General features: G+C 47.5%; 1 protein-coding gene across 1 annotated transcript in view; it reads left to right on the forward strand.

The window, feature by feature from the left end:
• LMCD1 (LIM and cysteine rich domains 1) overlaps positions 1-17,565 on the forward strand; it is a 56,580-nt gene extending 39,015 nt beyond the window's left edge. The window contains exons 4-6 of the mRNA XM_081160353.1: positions 1,440-1,769; positions 15,088-15,303; positions 16,902-17,565. Of these exons, the coding sequence (XP_081016479.1) occupies positions 1,440-1,769; positions 15,088-15,303; positions 16,902-17,060 (705 nt within the window). The 3' untranslated portion in view covers positions 17,061-17,565. The remainder of the gene's footprint in view (positions 1-1,439; positions 1,770-15,087; positions 15,304-16,901) is intronic.
• Positions 17,566-21,945: the final 4,380 nt, after the last annotated feature.

The following is a 21,945-nucleotide window of genomic DNA, read 5'->3' on the forward strand; positions in this document are numbered from 1 at the left end:
GTCCCTTTCATGGGCTGTAAACTCAGTGCTGCTGCTCATCTCTCTCTTACTCATGGGTCAAGTGAAGTCACCATACGCTTCTCACGATCACCACGACCGTAACGATCATGCAGTCTACCCTGAACTTTGCAGATGAGGAAACTGAGGCCCAGAGGGGCCAGGTACTCTCTCAGTCTTCCACAGAGAGCAACAGCCAGGCTGGAGCTAGAAACCCAAATTTCCTGACACCCCAGGACTCTGTCCACCATCCAGGCTGTCTCCCACATTGGGAAAGCACCTTGAAAGGTATCAGGGACAGTGCCAATGAACAGAGATTAACAGGGTGTGCTGTGAGTCCACAGTGCCAGAAGCTGTCTCAGCTGCTGTCCCCAGAATTTGGGGCAGATCCACCAAGGGGGCAGCCATAGCCACCCTTCTACTGATGAGTCCCACAGGAACCCAGGTCGCCTCCTCTCCCTTTTCTAAAAGCACTCTTATCCAAAATTCATCTATGATGAAACTCGGCAAATTGCAGGCTCTGGACTAGTACCCCCACCCAGGTTCCTCACTCCTGCTCCCCAAAAGCAGACAACTGAACTGATCACTCATTATAAACTGCAGCATGAATTTCCAAGTTGATTCACAATCCCCAATGATGCGATATGAGGCAGGCGGGTTCTGAGACAGTAAATACGGCAGCAGCCACCTGGGCAGTGGGAATCAGGCAACCTGGTACATGTGTCAAGGTCATGATCAAGGTCCAGCACCAAAATGGAGAACAGTTGTCAAGGATAAACACTTTGCCTTTCACAGGTTCTCATGCTGTGTGGCCTTGACCTTTGTTTCTCCCTATCTCCCCATCCCTGGGACCCACCAAAGTAAAAGATTTCTGTTCATTTATTTTTTGTAAAGGCCAAATTGGACAGTTATCTCTGAACATATTAATATTCAGATGGTTACCATTCATATCCATGTGGAAATGTTATTGATTTCACACCTTGTTGATTCTATTAGAAGGTGTCTTTGCATATTTTTAAATTAATAAACCATGAAAAACCTTACATCCATAATGATTTAATTATACTTTTCTAAGAAAAGCAATTTTAAACTAGATTGACTTTTTTTAATGAGGAGCATCGACATGGGGTAAGTAAAAATATTCCATTTTGAAGGAAACAAAATCTATGTCCCAAAGCCAGCAAATCGAAAATGAACATCTACTTAAATCTCACCATTCTCATCAAGAAAGTGACCAGTGACTACAACCTGGGGGAGAGTGAAAGCTTATGGAGGCCTCTTTTGGGTGTCACCAAGATTCACAACATTTCTCCCTTGAGAATCCTTGGGTTCAGCAGGATCCTGAAGAAGCAGGAACTTGCTCACCAATTCCAGATCTCACCAGGTCCCGGGCCTCGGCCTGGGGCTGGAGAATCACTGTTGGTTTCTCTCCTCCTGCCCAGGGCCTGCAGTACATGGAGCTCATCCCAAAGGAGAAGCAGCCAGTGACGGGCACCGAGGGCGCCTACTACCGCCGCCGCCAGCTCATGCACCAGCTCCCCATCTACGACCAGGACCCCTCTCGCTGCCGCGGACTTTTGGAGAACGAGCTGAAACTCATGGAAGAATTCGTCAAGCACTACAAGAGCGAGGCCCTCGGCGTGGGAGAGGTGGCCCTCCCGGGGCAGGGTGGCTTGCCCAAGGAGGAGGGCAAGCAGCAGGAAAAGCCAGAGGGCACAGAGCCCACCGCCCCGACCACCAACGGCAGCATCGGTGACCCGGCCAAAGAATACGTAAGTCTCTCCCGGCCCCCGAGGCTGCTGCACCCAGGCCAGGCTTTCCCCCCATCCATGCACTCATGCATACAGTCGTGCCTCCAGGAGCTAGTTGGTGCTCATTTATTCTGTGCCTGGCACTGTCCAGTGGACAGTGATACAAGGTCACTGCCCTCCAGAGTCTCACTGTCCAGTGGCAGACACAAACAACGGAACTGTCGCAGCTTAGAGAAAGGGCATCTAAGCTTGCTTGGGGTGAAGGTAGGTCTGGGTTAGGAGCTGAGGCCCAGGCTGGCCTCAGAAGAACTATGAGCCACCCAGGCCTTCAGGCTTTCGGGGAAGACCTGTGCCGCCCTAAAGAGGTGAGCATGTGCAAAGAAAGTTCCAGAGAGCACTGCAGAGTCAGAGGATTGAACAAAGTCCCATGTGACTAGGCCTGGTGAGCTGAGGGGAGGCGGAACACAGGCTGGCCAGGTCAGCGGGGTCATGCTTCCCGAAGGGTCAGGCCACCCACCCATTCATCACTAAGTACTGATCAGCCTGTACTGTCTGCCAAGCCCAGGAAGTCAAACAAGCAGAGGCCACTGTCCCACGTGGGAGAAAGCCATGGGTTGTGGCTTCACTCTCAGGGCCATGGGAGCTGTGGGAGGTTTTGTGGGATCTGAGCCGTGTTTCTGAAAGCTTTCTCTAGTTGCAGTGTGAGCGATATGCTGTGGGGGGGTGAGCCTCTGGAGGCTGTTTGAGAACACACAGGAGAGCCAGGGTCTGGGTGGTGGAAGCTTCAGGGATGGGTTTGCCTTGTTGTTTCCCCCCCCCCCCAGAAAGTAAAAGGACAAGCTTAAGACTGGTGTTGCTGGTGCTGATGTTTGCTAAGTTTCATGGCTTCCAGCTCCCTTCTGCTTTTTGCACACACACACACCCCACACCCCATTCCCCTCATCAGTCAGGTGGCCTGATGTTTCTATTTGACATTTGGAGATAAACATACATGGGGTCTCAAGCAAATTACCTGGCTTGCTGGGAATAGGCTGGCAATCACCTGTGGGAGCCAGACACCCCAGGGGAATGCCAGCCCAAACAATGCTGTCACCACATCCAGAAGGGCCAGCTCTTTCCTCCCTGCTGCAGTGACTCAAACTAGTTACCTCAGTCTCGAGTCCTGCATCTCCAATGCCATCTGTTGGCATGTTCATTTAGGATCAGCATCCAATAAACTATGTTTCTCTGAGAACTCTAAGACAAAAGAGCAAAACTTATTTTCTCTACCACACGTTTGGCGACGATGTTGAAAAGACCCATTTCTCAGAAAGACTACATGTCCCAGAGACTTTAAAATTAGATCCACTGATCGTGTTTTATAAACTAGTCTCCTCCCCAGCACTGCCTTCTAGTCACCCTCAAATAGCTATTTGCCCTTAAGGATTAATGCTGTGTAATTCCAAGCTGGAAGGCAACTTCTTTAAGTCGTTGTGACATTTCCCAATTGCCATTCCCAAGAGGCAGATGCTGATCTCAGAACGTGTTTTCTCTTGGACTCAGCCCCACATTTTGTTCACTATGAAAGTGGGGCAAAGGTGGCTGAGATCCCAGATCCTTGCCTACAGTCAACTTGAGGAAACAATCTGACACTTAGGAAGCATTTAAACAAAACCAGACAGTAAATGGCAGATTTCACAGTTAGAAAGTAAGGTAGGGACTCCAAAGGAAGCCAATATTGATTGGCCTGGGCTGGCTGGGAAAGACAGTGGTCCCCTTCCTTACCCTACCCCCAATCTAAATTCAGTAACTAATTATGTAATTAGTGGCTTCAGGTCTGTGGCCACCTCTGGAGGCTGAGGTCTTTTGTTCATCTCTGTATCTGCAGCAGGTGCCCTCAATAGACATAGTAGGTGCTCAATAAATATGTGATCCATGAATGAATGAACAAATGAATGTTCAAACTGAACTGAGCCTGGAAGGACAGGGGACAATTTGGATGGCCATTTTGCCTAGGAGGAGAAGGAGATCTCAAGGTCACATTCATCAAGCACCTGCTCTGTCCAGATGTGATAATCACTCTCTCAGGGTCTTTGTTTAATTCGCACAGTGGCCTGGTGGGGTGAGTTTCACCAACCCCGTTTTACAGTTGAGGAATCGGAGCTTTAGAGAGGATAGGTAATTTTTCCAAGGTCCCCCAGTTTCTAAGCAGAAGGGCGTGGATCCAATAGTCTTTCTAGAGTTATAAAACCCTGCTTGTTTTCTGTTCCAGAAAGAAAGGAGGCTGGGTGCTTTTCTTTTACTCCCTCTTTATCTCCTTGAAGCCAGGGAGCAAATCCTATAAAGGTAGCTAGATAGCCCGCCAGGCCATAGACCGTGTGGGCCCAGTAACGCCACGTTTAGGTGTGGACATGGGCCACACTCCCCGAGCTGCTCCGCCTTACCCCAGAGAGTGGCAGTACTGAGTGGACATGGGTGCTGGCCAGTCCTGGGTGCTGTGCTCCTCTTGTTTCTCATAAAAGGGCAGTGTGGGACAGGGAACAAAGGCAAGAATCAGGTGCAGGGTCTGGTTTCTGCTCCCCTGAACTTTGCTGAAGTGGTCAGGGCATTCATCTTAACCTGGGTGTGCGGGGAAAACTGTAGGACTCAGTCTGACACCTCAAATCCAAACAGAGTTTTATGGGGAAAATGGAGGCCAAAAGAGGGGCACATGAAACTATTATACGAGAACTGTATTGGTAACATATCGCCATTTATCGTCCTAATAATGATCATTATTACTGTTGTGAGCAGCTACATTTAGCGGGCATTGCTGTGAACCGAGAGCAGGGCTGAGCACTGTAGTGTCTGAGTAAAAGCTCCCCACCATCCAGGGCTGTGAAGAAAGGCTGTGGGATTCAAACCAGCCTCTGACAGGCCCCAAGTCCACCTTTCCTGCTTCCCAAGACTTATTCCTCAGAAAGCCAGTGGACATTGTGCCTTAAAAGGGTCATCTGGCCATGTAAGTTTAGGAGACATCAGAGTGAACAAAACTAAGAGCCTTTCTAGGCTAACGCAGTGGTTTTCAAACTAAAATCACCTCAAAGGCTTATTCAAATTCGAGGACTGGGTCCCACCCCAGAATTTCCTACTTAGTAGGGGCCTGAGAATCTGCATTTGTAATGAGTCCCCAGGTAGATGCTGATGCTGGTCTGGGAGCCACACTTTGGAAGCTCAGCAAAAGGGATATCAGCAGTGGGTCTATGGTGAAGGGCCAGGAGATGATAACCCAGGCATTTCTTAGACTTATTTGGCCTCCTGGCTCAAGGAGTCCAACTTTGAGGACACTGCACACCACTCTCACATCCTTTGAGTTGTCCATCGGGAGTTCTGGAAACACAGGCACAGGATCTAACACACTGCTTTATACCCGACCCTGGAACCCATGACCTTGACCACACAACACTCAGCCATCTGGGGCCACGAGCTCCCACTTTCCTCTGTGCTGCGCTCTGCCTGCACTAGAGGCCAGTTCTCCTATGAGCTCACTTGACTGCCTCCTGCTGCAACGCAGCCTGTCACAGTCAGGACCTTCCTCAGAGACTGGGAGGAGCTCAGACTCTGGTGAGCAAGGTCCAGCTGCCGAGCCATCCCCCTCAGCCCCTCCACCAGTGTCCTCAGAGACCAGAGGATTTTCATTGCCAAGGCCCTTCCCAGCTGCCCGTCTGGAATTCCCACCCGCGGGCTGAGTTCTGAGTGAAGCCAGATAACAGAGGGCCAGCCAGGTTGCAGACAGCGCCATCTGAGCCTGACCCATCCTGCAGGCCAGCGCTGTCCAGTTATGCGGATCTGAGCATAGTTCTGAGATTTGAACCCCACCCCCAGCTTTCAAACCCCAGACCTTCAGACAGGGCTCCTGACAGGACAGGCAACCTAAAATTAGCCATGGCACATCTGAGAATGAACCCAAGGGCTATGGCTGCCCACATCAACCGCAGAGCAGTGCTCTGAGAGTTATTATTACACTGAGGTTAGGAGAGGCAGACATCACAGGTGAGGGCTTCAAAGTAATCCCTCTCCATGAGGACACACAATGGCAGAAATATCCCAGATACTAACTCACCCTCCCAAAGCATGCCCTTTAAATCAGTGAGGCCAATTAAAAACCCAAAAAGATTTAGCCTATCTCTCTTGCCCTCACTCCACTGTGAGTGAGTGGATGGGTGGGAATTGTTTACTGCATAGCAGGCCTATTCATCCCTTTGAATCCCCCTAACAACCATTGAGAGAGGTTGGAGTTGTTATACCCATCTCACAGATGTGGAGCCTGAGGCACAGGGAGGTTAACTGACTTGCTGATGAGAGGCGAAGCTGGGATTCCAACCCAAGTCCTGCTGCTTCAGTTGAGTCTGAGAAGTCCTGGGTGGGACCCAGCAATGTGTGTACAGCAACGCAAGGGGTGTGTATTTAGGTTTGCTGAGGTGAACGGCTGTAACTCACAGCCCAGCCCGGTGGAGAATTTGAGGGCCCCTTGTCTGTGTGCCAAGAACAATGGAAGGACTTGCCTGCCCCACCCCAGTCCCACCCACTGCGGGTCTTGGGGGCTTCAGAGGGTTCCATGGCCAGGGAGCTGCCAACTCCAGCAACCTGGACCCTTTCACACCAGAATGGAGAAGCCCCAGACTCCCTTTCCAGGCCCTCCACTCCCATGTCTCCCACCTGGATGGAGCCTATGGGCGCCTATACACCCTGAGGGCAATGACCTTACTTACTGCTCTGATGGTTAACATCTCCACCAAACCATTTCTCTGTGTTTGGAGAGCATGCTGGATATTCTCTCAGAAATTGAATATACAGATTTCCTGGGCATGGTCATTTTGCCCAGGCATTTCCGCTCTTTCCTACACCCCAAACTTGTAACTGAAGAAAGGGGAGAGAAAGCCAGGACATAACATGTAATGTAACCTCCACCCTTTAGTATTTAATATTCCTGCCTCCCCCTCCAGCCCTTCCCCACATCACCCCTTTTTCAGGCCAAGCCATGGCAAAGAGAGAGACTAAGAGGAGGGCAATAGATTGAGGGAAGTGAAGACCTTCCTCGAAGTTGTAAAGATTTGTTAATTTGGTCCAAATTATAGCGTGCCCCCTCCTTCCCACAAGAATGCACAGAGGAGGAGCCGGAGGCCTGGGTCCCCACCCTTCCACTGAGGTCTGCCTTTCAGATGGAAACTCATAGCAGCTGGCAGCTCAGCTGGACTCCAGCCCCAACAAGGGACATATTTGTGGGCAAGGGACTTCCAAATCTTTGTCCGAGCAGATGTTTGGCTTGTGGGCTTGGCACGCTGGCTTGCCTGCCAGCCCCTCTCTGGGAATTTGAAACCCCTGCCCCGCCCTGGAGGGCAGGAGGGTCCCAGGCCCAGAGAAGCAGCCCTGAAAAATCACCATGGTTACCAGGCTTCTCAACATCTGCCTCCCTCCTTCCTTATGGTGGAAATATTTTAATAACATTAAAGGAGATATTTTTTTCACAGAAAATTCCCTTGATCCCACTTTTTATACTTGTAAATACTTTCCCATGTTGCCACATAGGCTTCACAAGCTTTTTTTTTTTTCTGAAGTGGACCGCGTAATATTCCATTGACTAAAACAGGGGTTGGCAAACTTTTCCTGTTAAAGGAGAGAGTGAAAATTTTAGACTTTGCAGGCATACGGTCTCGGCCATACAGCTACGCGCTCTGTCTTGTAGCACTAACACAGCCACAGACAGCGTCTAAACAGATGAGCGCGGCTGTGTTCCAATAAAAGATTCGCAGACACGGGCGGTGGGCTGGATTTGGCCCATGCAGGTAGTTTGCTGACCCTGGAACTAGAAAAACCATAAAAAATAGTTTTAGATTTTTATGAATTGTTTCGGTTTTATCCGATTTTATTTTGCTATCATAGGTTAATTGATGGTGGTGATGATGACGGCGATGATGATGTTATCAACCACCTAGGTTGTGCCACGCCCTGAGCCAGGGGCTTCCCATTGTCATTTTATTGAATCCTAAGAATTATCCTACAAGGTATATTATCTCCCTTTGAAAGACTAAGACATTAAGAGAAGTTCTTAGCCAAGTTAAACAGTGTTTTCAAACTTCAGGTCACAACCTATCAGTGGACAGGAAAATCGATTTAGTGAATTACAACCAGGATATTTTTTTTTTTAATGTTTTGTTCTTTTAAAAACAGAAGTGCTTCAGGGGTAGTAAATATTTTTCTGGGAACCTTTTATCTCAGGGGTGTGTATGTGCACATGTGTTTCTGTACTACATCGGGCCATAAAATGTATTTCCTGCTCTGGATCACAAGCCAAAAAACAAAAATGAGAAAACATAGAGTTAGGAAATTGTCTAGTCACCTAGCTGGGGAGTGGTCAAATGGGAACTGGAGCTCAGGCCTGCCTCACCCAAGCCCAACCCAGACTCCAAAGACTAGGCACTCCCGCTGTGAGCCCCATGCTGGAGGCACTGGCGAGGCTGCTGCCCAGCGATGACCGCATGTGAGGCTTTTTCCTACTCAGCAGCCTCCTTTTGCAGAGTCAGTGGCTGCCCACATGCCACACAAAGCCGGATTCGAGAACACCCCAGGCAGACGTTCCCTTTTACGAGAGTGGCACTTAGGAAGCCTTCCTGGTTCCCTCTTCGCCCTTCACCAGATACCCAGAGAAGAGACTCAGTTAGAAATGTCTAATGTTGAGCCCCACAGTCAATAACCTGCCCCAAGAAGACACGTGAGGCAAAGTGGTTGGCCAGCAACAGTGACCGCGTGCAAAGCATTTCCCATGAGCCAGGGCCTGCCACCTGCATCAGAGAAGAAAGTGAGGCTCAGGAAGGTGCATGACTCGTGCAAGGGCTGACCGGTGGTGAGGCCATGGTACAGGCCTCACTCCGAAGGCCATGACCCTGAGCATTGCACCCAGCCTGCCCATCCTGCACGGGCGGGAGCCTCAGGAAGGCAGCTGTTTGGGGAAACAGGACGCAACAGGCTAAGGATGCCAGAAATGACCCTGAGCCAGAAAAGAAAAAAAAGTAAAACAATGGCTCTGGGATACGTAAGGCTGCAAAGCAAAGATGGGGAACAATCACCATAAGAGGAAATGAGGAGATGCTGTTTATAAATAAATTGTGAGCATTTGTATTGGAAAGAGCCCAGCGCCTGAACTCAAGGCCCTTGTGCTAATATTTACTGTATTGTAATGGTGAGATTTTCACAAGGCACTCTGGGTTTAGACTGGGTAGGCCTTTGGATAAGAGCCTTCCAGAGGAGACAGCAGAATCGGGACAGAACTCTGGCAACCCCGACGGAGAGATTATTGCTGGTTTAGAGGCTTCTCCATATCTGCTGATCCCTCTCTTAGAGGCCAACATGGCTCGGTCCTTAGAGACAGCTCTTTGGCCCTGCAACCCATGGCCACTGTCCTTAATCTGCTGTTGCCTAAAACACTTGGTGTCTTGATTACTTCCATTACAGAAGTCTTAAAAATTCCGTGTTCCACACTTGATGTTTCCGTTACCTAATGCTGCCTGTCAAACCTCCCCGAGATGTAGAGGCTAAGACAATAACCTCTGTTTGCTTATAAATCGGCAGTTTGGGCAGGGCTCTGTGGGGATGGCGTATCTCTGTACACGTAGCATCATCTGGAGCAGCTCACAGGCTGGGGCTGGACTCCTCTGAAGCTCCCTCACTCACACATCTGGCCTTGGTGCTGGGCAGATGCAAACAGCTGGGGCTGGGCCAGCAGTCGCTGCTGTGTGTCTTCTCCACATGGTCCCCCAGCTTGAAGGCCTCAGGACTTCTCTCCTGCCTGCCCAGGGCCAGGGTGTGTGACGTGACAGGGAGCCCAGTGGAAGCTGTGTTGCCTTTTATGACCTTCCTCAGGGATCTATAGCATCCCTTCCATTGGACAGAGGCTTGCCATTAAGGCAGGACCACATTCGAAGGGAGGGACTTAGACACCCCACTGGTTGGAGGAGGGTCCGAGAATTGAGAATTTGCAACGTCATTTTCACTCACTGAGGGACCCCAACCCTGCAGGGTCTTAGCATCTGAGGCAGCTGAGTCTAAAACGTTCCTCCCTCCGCTTTTTCAAAGCAGGTGTTTTTACAGATCACAAAGGCCCAGGTTACAGAATTTTCAAACTCTTTCATTTACACCCTTCTCATTAAGACTCTTCCTACTTGAACAGGGACAGGGCAAACCTTCAGTGGCACAGGGAGAAACGTCCTGTTTGTTCTACCTATGACAGGCCTGTGCCCCACTCCTCCCCCTGGGGGAACAGTCTGCAAAGTCAGCTATGTGGCAAATGTTGGAAAGAGTCTCATGAGCAAGCTCAGACTTTTTTTCTTTTTTTCCCTAGAGAGAGAGGAAGGGAGAGGGAGAAAGAAAGAGAACATCGATGTGAGAGTAGAACATCAATTGGCTGCCTCCTGCATATCCCCTACCAGGGATCGCACCCGCAACCCAGGCATGTGCCCTGATCGGGAATCGAACTGGCAACCTTTCGGTATGCAGGCTGACTCCCAACCAGCTGAACCACACTGGCCCCAGCACAAGCTCTGATTCTAAATAGTGAGGCGTATGAGTAAGAAACAACTGATACGCTAACAATAAATGTTCTTTTCTTTGCCTTTTAACATAGTCCCAGAGGACTTCTCCTTGACCACACTGTCTCCTTCACAGGCGAAGTAGCCTAAGAATGACTGCATGGGGCTTTCTTAAAAATAGTCCAGAATTTAAGCATGCCAGGAATTCAAATTGGCCTTAGCTGTAACCGAATTAAATTGCTGATATCATTTTTACTGAGTTTATTTATAAGATCATTTTTAAACACTCTAAACAGTGGTTCTCAAAGTGTGGTCTCATGACATCAGCATCCCCTGGGGACTTGCAGATTCCTATGCCCGTCCCAGACCTACTGAATCAGACACTCTGGGGGTGGGGGTTTTAACAAGCCCTCTGGGGGGCGGGGGTAATGGGCAGGCTCCAGTCTGAGAATCACTGTCTTCCAGAGGGTGGGGTCGGAGAGGGGTCAGAGCAGACCAGCCAAGCCAGGCACTGATTCTAGCTGAGTCTGGGGTAGTCCCAGACAATGAAACTCACACAATTCAAAAGGAACCCCAGGCCTCCAAGCCAAATACAGATCCCGCTTACAACATGTCTTTGTTATCATGGGAAAGTGATTTAACTCCTCTGAGCCTCCGCCTTCTTATCTATAAGGAGGGCTGGGGTAGGGAATAACAGGAGATTTTAGCTAATTATTATTGAACCCTTATAAAGTCCATTAACTGTCATCTCATTTAATTGTGCAACTCTATGATGTTGTTAGTATTATTATTAGTATCCCCTTTGAATAGGTGAAAAAAACTAAGGCTCAGAGAGGTTGGGTAACTTTCCCAAGGTCACACAGTTAGTCCCCCTCTCAACCATCCCCTGCAACTTAGAAATTGTAAACCTCAGTACCAAAGACTGTAGAAATATAAGTTTGTGCAGAGAAGGGTGGGGCCAGGATCCTAGGGCCCAAGCAGGCTAGGCATTCTGACTTTGGTTGCCAGCCTGACCCTGGTGGCTTGGGCACCACCAGGTGACAGAGCCAGGACACTGTCAGATCTGTCATGCTTTGAGATGACAGGGAAAGGGGCACAGAGGACAGCTCAGAGACAAGAAGGAGAAAATTGGTTCCTGACACATGCTGAAAGGGCTCATTACCCAGGCATCTTCCTTTCATGAAATGGCAGTGACACTGTTTACTTAACGGGCTGGCTACTGTTAGCACCAAGGCCAAGAGCCAGGGATGCTGGGGAAACAGTGAGCCAAGAGACACGCCTTCGAGCGGCCCTTAACAAAGGACTTTCAGATGGCTGAGGAGCTGACACCAGGCCCGTGAGCACAAATATCTCTTCCTTCCTCCACGCAGCCACCAGAATTATCTCCCTACAGTGCAAACCAGAACACAGCACTCCTTACCTTAAAGACAGGTGATGGCTCCCTCCCCATAACCTCTAGAGTGAATCCCAACTCATAACCTAGGATCAAAGCCACCCATGATCACCCCAAACTGCCTTTCTGACCTTGTATCCCCCTTCTCCTTCTCTGGGTCACGGGTGCCTGCTGATGCCTCCAGGCCCAGCCAGGTGCATGTGTCCCCCTCCCCTTCCCACTGACGCATCATGGTGACACATGACCTAGTGTCATGGTCCAACAGTAAGTCCCTCTGTGGAGGAAAGGTCTGGAAATTTTGTTCCATGAAGTTTAGAAAGACAGACAGACAAAAAACTCGCTTGGTACTCAAGCAGCCCTTGCCAAATAGCTTACACTTCCCAGCTATGCTGAAGAGATGGTGAGAATAAATGGATGCTGATTCATCACTCACTTTTGGTCTAGGCCCTCTGATGAGCTGCAGGCGAGCTGGGACTCGGTCGTGTGCAGCGGCCCGGGGTTCTCACGCCACTCATTCCTGTGGGCAGAACTGAAACCACAAATCCAGCAGCGTTCTCAGGACATGGGCAGGCAGGCAGGATCAGTTAACCAAACACACTCCTTCCTAAACATTCATTCAACAGCCACTATGCTAGGGACTGCTATCAGCACACGGACATTCTTTGTCATTTGGTTTTCTTTCCCCAACTTCTACCATTTTATTTCCTCTTCATATGCAGGGGTACGTCAAGTATGTAATTAAAGTATTTAAATTAAAAATACTAAGTGTTTAGGCTCTTAGCATATGCCTACTCATCTCTACACGGCAAAGCAATCACTACTTTGATGGGGCTGACATGTAACTGCTGTTTAGTAACAGAGTTCTCATCAAAAGCCAGTTCTCACGAAATATTTTCTGTAGAGGGTCAGGTTGTAAATATTTCAGGGGTTGTGGGCTAAGATCCAAATCAATGATATCATGTAGGTACTTTAAGTAACGAGAGAAAACAAATTTCCACAATTTTTTAGTATTTGTAATTCAAAATACAGTCAACTCTTGAACAACACCAGTTGCAACTGCTTGGGTCCCATGCAGCTTAAACCTTTGTTATTCAAGGGTCAACTGTACTTTCAGTCCGAGGCTGGGAATCTGAATATGCAGAGGGTCATTTTAAGTTATATGCCAATTTTCTACTGCAAGTCTTGGCACCCTCAATCCCCATGCTGCTTGAGGGTCAACTGTATAATATTATAATTAAGCACAAGTTTTTGTAATGTAGGTTGTATCAGTCAGTTTGGGATATCATAACTAGGAACTGGGAATACCACAGAGCAGGTGGCTTAAACAGCAGAAGTTTATTTTCTCACCATTCTGGAGGCTGGAAGTCCAAGATCAAGGTGCTGGCAGGGTAGGTGTCTGGTGAGACCTCTCTTCCTGGATTTCAGATGCCTTTCCTCTGTGGATACACAGGAGAAGAGAGAGAAGTTGCTTGATTTCTGGTGTCTCCTTTTATAAGGACGCCAGTCCTGATTAGGGTCCCACCTTTACAACCTCATTTAATCTTAATTACCTCCTTAAAGGTCCTGTCTCCAAATAAAGCCACATTGGGGTTAGGGCTTCAACATGTGGATTCAACATAGAAATTTGGTGGAGACACAATTTAGTGTATAACACAGGTCTGGTAATGAAAATTGAATTAATTTTTGAGAGACCATTTCACTGAACTGGAGTTCAAACATAAAATCCATTCCTCTCTGGTGCATCTTACAAGAACAGGCCGTGGGCAGGTGTGGCCACAGCCACAATTTGCCAACTGTGTAGCCCAATTAACATGTAGCAGAACAAACCTTAGCTCTGAGGCCAGTGTCCAAATACCAGCTTTGTCTCCTATCAGCTGTATGCTACTGAGCAGTAGCTGAATCTCTCTGAACCTCAGTTTTGCCATATCTCAGGGGAAATAATGATTTCCCTAAAGGGGAGATGACTCTAGAAGGGAAAATTACTCTCTCTGGTTTCTGTAAGGGATAATAGTAATGAATGCAAGATCCTGAGCACAGTGCTGGACACAGCCTGCCCTAAGGAAATGATAGCCGCCACCATCATCATTATCAGAGTTTTGAGGAGCAGGAGATAATTCCAAATAATCCAAAGGATTTTATGGGTCATTTTCGATTAAGTATGTACTCTGGGTAGGATGTGATGAGGTTGGCAATTTACCTCTGGTTTTCCTCCCAACTTAATGATAATAATATTAGTCAAGCCCCAGTGGAGGGATAGTCTACAAAATACCTGACGGGTGCTCCTCCAAACTGTGAAAGTCATCAAAAACAAGGAAAGTCTGAGAAACTGTCATAGCCAAGAGGAACCTAAGGGGATATAACAACTAAATGTAATGTGGTGTCCTGGATGGGATCCTGGGACAGAAGAAGGACATTAGGTAAAATCTAAGAATATCTGAATAAAGCTTGGACTTTAGTTAATAACAACATCGAAATTATTAATTAATTGTGACAAATATACCATATTAATGTAAACTTAAGAGTAAAGAAAACTGAGTATGGGGTATATGAGAAGGCTGTATTCACAATTTTTCTGTAAATCAAACTGTTCTAAAATTTAAAGTTTATTACAAAATAATCATACATGGGCAAAAACCCATTCAAAATAGAAGCTGGACCAGCAGGTCTCCATGTACCAAGGACGAAAGGTTGATCAATATGGTTTCAAATCCCATATTAACTAACTTTTGGGAAACTACCACTTGAATTGTGATGTAGAATCAAAGAAAACTTCACACAGTCTTCTGCAATAGCGATTCAAAGACTCCTCCCTTTTTCAGCCTCATATCTGTATGAGGCCAGATTTTCTTCATATATTTCAAAGAAAACAACATTATGCAAAAGATGAAACGTGAATGCAGTTACCAGAACCCAGAGGTCCTCTATGGAGCCAGTCATTAAAGAGATTTGCAAAAACGTAAAACAATCCCACTTTTTTCACTAAGTTTTTCTGTTTTGAAAAATAGAATTATTTTTTAATTACAAACATTTATGTTAACATATTGGTTTACTTTTTAATGAATTCATATGTAATTATTTAATTTTTCTCAGTTTTAATTTCTCTTATGGTAAATATCAATAGCTAGTACCCATATGAACAAAAAGTCTTTATACTCTTTTTAAGAGTCTAAAACATGCTGAGAACACAAAGGTTGAGAGTCAGTGTGCTAAACAAGTATTTATTTAGACCTCACAACAACCTACTAGGTAGGCAATTTTAACCCACTTTGCACACTGAGGAACAGAGAGGTATGGTAACTTGCTCAAGGTTACCCAGCAAGGAGCGCCTGGAGTCGAAACTCAAAGGTGCCAGTTTGCTCTCCTGACTGCGTTGTATCTTTGGGGTCCTCCCCCACCCCTCCAGGTCTGCGAGCTCTGCAAGGGGGCAGCACCCGCGGACAGCCCCGTGGTCTACGCGGACAGGGCCGGCTACAGCAAGCAGTGGCACCCTACCTGCTTCGTGTGCGCCAAGTGCGCCGAGCCGCTGGTCGACCTCATCTACTTCTGGAAGGACGGGGCGCCCTGGTGTGGCCGCCACTACTGCGAGAGCCTGCGGCCCCGGTGCTCGGGCTGCGACGAGGTGAGCCCGCGGGCTGTGCCGGAGGGGGAGGGGACCCGGAGGCCAGGGGGAGTGTGGCCTCGCTGATGATGGGACCCCCAGATAGGAAACTGGGGCTCGGGCCACACTTCACGCTCTCGGCCTGTTTACGCATCTGCAAAATGGGGCCAATCCTGTTTGCACCCCTGGGGTTGCTGGGATGGGTGGGACACACAGTGCCTGTCCAGTCTCGTTCTTGGCGCTGAGTAAGTGCTCAGAAGATCATCACAGGGTATAACAGGAGGCGGGTACCTGGCTCCGTATCTATTAGTTGTGTGGTTACCCAGCTCCTGTGCCTCAGTTTCCTCACTTGTAAAGTGGGAAGGATAAGAGTTCCATCCCAGGGGGTGGCTATGAAGGTGAATGAGATGCTGAATGAAAACGCTTGGCATGGGCCTGACCAAGTAACTAATTAATGGGAGCTGCTGTTAGTCTTAGGGTAATGGGATATAATATGATATAATACAACATTAACATAATACAATACAGTAATGAGAGATGCTATGAGAGGGTTTCAATTCTTCAATATGGGTTAAGGCTCGAGGAACCCTAAGGTATATTAATAATGACAATAGTAATTGTGACAATAACAGCCACTGTCTGCATGCCTTTGGTGACAGGAAACTCACTCCCTTCACATGTGGCACAAACAAGGGCCTTCATTTTGAGCCAATATCTGCCTCCTACCACCTTCCACAGTTGGTGTCCATTTGAAGTTAAGGCCCCTTACCTAGTAACTTGGCCATTGAGCAATATTAAAACAAAAGGACTGTCAGCAGGCCAGGCCACAGCCTCATTTTTGTGAGAACAACAGTATGTTCACTGTCCTAGCACTCTACCCTTTATTAAGGGCTTACAGTGCGGCAGTTATTTGCTATGTAATTCATGTGGAATGTGCCATTTATACCTCACGACAACCCTCCAGGGAGAGACAGCCATTATCTCCATTTAACACGCGAGGCAAGTGCAGCCCAGAGAGGTCTGATAGTCACAGCTTTGACTTTGTGTCCGTCGGTATCCCAAGCACTTCATAGGCAGTAACTCGTGCAGTGCTCATGAAATCCCATGGGATGGGTAGTGTTTACATCTCCATTGCAACAGATGTGGAAACTGAGGCACGGGGAGATTAAGCAGTTTGCCCCAAGTCACAAAGCTAAGTGTTCAAGTGAAACTTAATACCCAGTTCGTGTTTGACCCAACGTCGGAAGGCACATCTAACAAGTATGCTATTCTGCTCTTTCTGAGTCTCAGGGTTCCTCACCATACGTATATTCCTAAGGGTCACTGTGTGCTCTTGCTCTTGAAGACTAGTCCTTGGCAGCTTTGCAATTGACCCAAAGAATATTCCAGAGACTAGATAAGTAAAACCTGCTGATGGTGGAGGACCTTTCTTTCCATCTGAGAAGCTAAGATGCAACTGTGACCTTCACCAAATACATAGTGCCTCCAGTTGGTGCCAGATTTCTCCCCTGAGGCATGTAAAGGCCAAAACAAGAATCAGATAGGATGGACCACCATCCTCCAACTTGGCTTCAGTGCACTGTCTCTACTAGTTTCGTTTCTTCTGCTCTCTTCCCCAGATAATATTCTCGGAGGACTACCAGCGTGTAGAAGACCTGGCCTGGCACCGAAAGCACTTTGTCTGTGAGGGCTGTGAGCAGCAGCTGAGCGGCCGTGCATACATTGTCACCAAGGGTCAGCTTCTGTGCCCAACCTGCAGCAAGTCCAAGCACTCCTGAAGAGCTGCCTTTCCATGGCTGGGACCCGCAGGCGCCCACTGAGAAGGAGAGCCAGGCGCGCTGAGGCCATCCCAAGGGTCTGACGTGACAGCCAGCAAGCAACAAAAAACAGTAATATTGTTTTCAGTGAGACTATAGAGACACATATATTCTAGGTTGGGTGGTGGTGGATCCTTGAAGGTCAATAGTTTCAAAGCCAGAAATGTCCTGAGAAGTCTTAGGACGGAGTTATTTTGTCTTTGTTGCTGTTTTTCCCAGCTACCAACTAAAGGCACAGTTGGCATCCTGCAAGGGATGCCCAGGAGGAGTTTCCCAGAGTGCAGTTCTGAGTGATCGAGCCACGTAGCTGTAGAGTGCGCGTGCTTTTTCGTGAGGCTGGGAGCCCCTCCGGGAGAAGCCTGGGATTCCAACAATCGTTTGTTGCCTCCTTTCAAATGGAATTTGAATTTTAAATAAAAACGTTTTTTGGCATGATAAACATATCAATAAACATTTTATGCAGTCCACATACGCCCTCCTCTAATTATTTACACTGAGGCAATGATTTTGTGGCATCCACTTAGCCCGGTGACCCTGAATGCTGGTGCTGGCACAAGGCACTGTACATGCCAGCGCCTCTTCATCGATGTGTCTCAGCAGATTTCTTTGGAGAATGTAGGTCCTTGGAGCAGAACCCCCACCCCCAGTTTCAGGTTTCCCCAGATCACTGATGGAAATGGCATGTACCTAACAGCAGCCTCCTGGGCACTGATGAGCTGCTTAAAGAGAAGGGACCAGACCAGACTCCACTGGACTCAGAGCCCAAGTGAGCAATGAGTGGAGCCCTCTGGGTGTAAGGCCAGGCAGAGTGTTGGGTTGCCGCCAAACACGGCCATATGGGACATGGTGATGTGTGGGCAGACCTTAAGAAACACTAGATTTTTATGAGAAACCTGTCCATTTTTCAATTTTTCCAACTGAACATTGAATGAGCCAAATAGATTAGGTCTTAGGGCAAGGCCTTGGGGCGAGATTTTCTCTCTTTTTATGGATTCTCTGAGCATTTGCAGCCCCCAAGTCAGTTTCTTTTCCACAATTTGTAAGAAAAGACATATTTTTCTACTGCAGATATGTAGACAAAAAAAGACATGAGACCTAGGAACTCGCAGTCCTGCCTCCAGTGACCTTCTTTCTTTCTTAAATTTACATTCTGTTGCCAAGTCTCTTGAATTTTACCACCCACATTTCACTCTCGTCATCTCTTATCTGCAATACCCTCATTCGCACATGCTTTGCAAGTTCGGCCAAAGTTACTGCAATACCCTCCCAAGGTGGTTTGCCACACTCCATTTCCCTCTCATGTCTGTCTTCTCAAAGAGAAGCTGTGCGTGTCGTCTCCCTCCCCCACTCTCATGGCTCCCCATCACCCCTCAAGTTAAGAACCAAGTTCTCACCCTGACGTTTGAATCCTTCTAAAACTTGGCTTAATTGTCTTTCTGGTCTTGTGACTCATAATTTCTCTAGATTTCTATTTGCCTATTTCTCCTAGACATTCAGAAACTCCCTTTGATCAAACACACCCCCACCATGCTTTTGCTAGTTCTAAGCTGGTTACTTTTCAACTCCTTCTGTTGAAATTCAACCTGTCCTAGAAGGTGCTTCTCAAGCATAACCTGCTTCTCAGTCCCTCCCCAGAAACATCAGTGGAATATTCACTCATCCACTCATTCATTCACTGATTCATTCATTCCTCAGATCTTCACTGAGTACTACAGAGTTCCAGTTCCCATGCTGAGTACAGAGGTGTAACACTCAAAAAAAGAACACTGCCCCCTGGATTTTACAGTCTGTCAATGTGAAATTACAGCTACTGTGAATGTTATAAAGGGAAGGTGTGTGTTACTATAAAGTATATGAAAGATATTGGACCTAGTCAGGGATGTCAGATGTGCTCCTAGGAAAGTGACACTTAGAACTGATAATTAAAGAATGAGTACATCTGAGTAGGAAAAGAGGAAAAGGGCAGTGGTTAAATATGGATATGAGGATGGCATGTGCAAAGGCCCTGGGGCTAAAGCAGCACCAGCTTATTCAATACCTATTAACTGGTGTTAGAGATACAGTGGTGAGCATGGCCCATTCACAGGACTGAAAGAAGACTTGTAGCAGGAGCACGGAGAGTGACGGGGCATTAGGTTAACACTGAGGCCTTAGGGGTACTCCTGCTTTGTGGGCCACAGAAAAGACTGGTCTCTGTTCTAGAAGCAATGGGGAGCCTTCAAAGAGGTTTAAGCAGGAGTTGGTGAAGCAAGACAGGGAGATTATCAAATACACAAACTCCTCTGCTGAAACCCAACATGATGCCTAATTGATTTTTCTATATCATAGTGGGTGGGAGTAATGACCCACAACAGACCCATGGACCCCACCCAGAGCATGCTCCTGCCTTCCCATGTCTACTGATGACACCCCATCCTTGCATTTGGAACACCTAAATTGTCACTGACACTCCACCTCCCCTGATGGGTCGCTCGGTACAGTCCTTTCTCTCCCACCATCTCTTTCCCTCCATCCCTGAGGTCATATTTCACCTTGAATGTTTTCTGCCCAGCCTAACAAACAACAGTCTGGTAGTGGGTCTCCCCCCGCCACAAACTCACCCTCTATACACACAGCTCAGGTGAACTGCTCAGAAACCCAGCCTAATGATGCACTTTCCTCGAAGAACATTCAGGGGCTCCCTACTGCACACTCGGAAGTTGAAACCTCTCAGCCTTGCACTCAGGTTTCTTAATTTTCCTGGCCCCAACCCACCTTGCTTCCTGCTCCCCTCTCAGAAGCAAAATGAACAGCCTGCAGGTCCCTGCGTGCGCCCTGTGCCTTCCCAGCTCTGTGCCATAGCTCAGGCTGTTCCCTTCTCGAGTTCCCTACACTGTGCTCAGTCGCTGCCTCTTCCACGGGGCCGCCACAGCTGAGTGGGACTCTGTACCCGAACTGCAAGGACATATGCTTTAAAATATGACAGTGTTAACTGGCACATGACTCATCTCCCTGTGTCAGCAAGAAGGGCAGTCACCATTCCCGTCAAGTGAATGTTCTCTAGGAACATTTCCCTGGGGTATTTTAGGTTCATCTGTGCATCACAATGCCCCAGGCTTACAGTGATCACTGCACTGCTTCTATTGTGCTATAATTATTAGTTCATGAAAGGCTCCCCCGTGAACTTCTTGAGAGAATAAGCGCATCTTGGCCTCTCCAATCCTCAGCACAATGCCCAGCAATTAAATGAAAGAGCAGACAGCCCAGGGCTCTTGGATGAGTCACAGTCGCTGAAGGCACTGTATTCCAAAGGGCCCCACACCAAACAAACACTTCAGACCCAGGCAGACACTGCTGGCCCCCTACAGTTGCCATTCTCTACCCCGCTTCCCCTTCTGGCAGGACGAGCCTGCTTCCCACTAAATTAATTCACTTTCCCAGCCTCCTTTGCAGCCGGAGAAAGGGCATGTGACCCAACCCTGGCCAAGGGGCTTCTCCATGGGGGCTGCTTAAAAAAGTCGTCTTCAATGAAAAGAGATGCTCTGGAGGAAACAGCCTGCTTTCTTTTTCTTTTGATATAATTTTAAACTTACTAAACATTACAAAAAGAGAAGAACTTTTCCTGAAACCATTTGAGGGTGTGGCTGACGCAAGGCCCCATCACCCCTGAATATTTTAGTGTGCAACTCCTAGAAACAAGAGCGCTCTCCGACATCACCACACACAGCCATCAAAACCAGGAATTAACATCTATCGGCCAGTCCTCAGACACAGCTCAAGTTCTGCCAATTGTCCCATAAGGTCTTTTATAACAAGAAGGTCCAGCCCAGGATTACTTGCTTCATTCAGTTATCCTGTGTCTTCAGCCTTCTGTGATTTGGAAGAGATCCTCGCTCCTTCTCTGACATTTATGATCTTGATATCTAAGAATATTCACGGCCACTTATTGCAAAGGATGCCCATCAAATTGGGTTTGTCTGATACCCTCTCATGATTAGATTCAGGTTACGCATTTTTGGCAGGAATGCCATGGAAGCGGTGCTGTTTGCATTGCCCCCTATCAGATAATAAAAGACTCTTTATTTGTTTTATTACTATTGATATTAATTTTAAACACTTGACTATGCTAGATTTTTCCAGTGTCAAGTTAATCTTCTCTTTGTATCTAATGAGCATTTTGGGGAAGGTACTTTGAGACTATGTTAATCTGTTCCTCATAAAAATTCCACCCACTGGCTCTTAGTATCCGTGGACGTTTCCCAACTGCCTTAATGATCACTGTAATAACTGCCCAGTGTTGATGTCTCTAATTCAATCATTCCTTCATTGTTTATTGCTTAGCATTCTAATATAAGGAAAAGCTCTATCATCTCCCCATTTATTTATTCATTTATTTATATAGGTTTGGAGTTATAGGTTTCTATTTTGTCAAATTGTTTTCATCTATTACTATCATTAGTTATTTTGATATTCAAATTGTTCCAAATTTGGCCAAAGAAAACTCCTTCAAGCTGGCTATGACCTTTTGACATGTCTTCATCATTTTTTAAGTATAGTTTCACTTTCTGTCACAATAAGGAGTTCCCGGCTCATCTTGCATTTTCTTTACCCCAGCTTTGGAATCAGCCATTTCTCAGGGAGCTCCCTCTTCTCAAGCTGGGTGCTGCGAGTTGAAACCCCTGGTACCATCTTAGAACCTTGAGAGACGGGAACCAAGCCGGGAACAGGATTATGGGCTGAGAGTGAAAGAGAGCTTAGGTCCTTGATTGTGTCGTTGAGCCAGTAAACTCACCTCTAGGCTTCTCGTTACTTGAGAATTATTTCCTTATTATTTATGCAGGGTGATACAGTTCCCCATTGTATAACA

This window comes from Miniopterus schreibersii, assembly GCF_964146895.1.
Source record: "Miniopterus schreibersii genome assembly, chromosome: 15".
NCBI classification, from domain to species: Eukaryota; Metazoa; Chordata; class Mammalia; order Chiroptera; family Miniopteridae; genus Miniopterus; species Miniopterus schreibersii.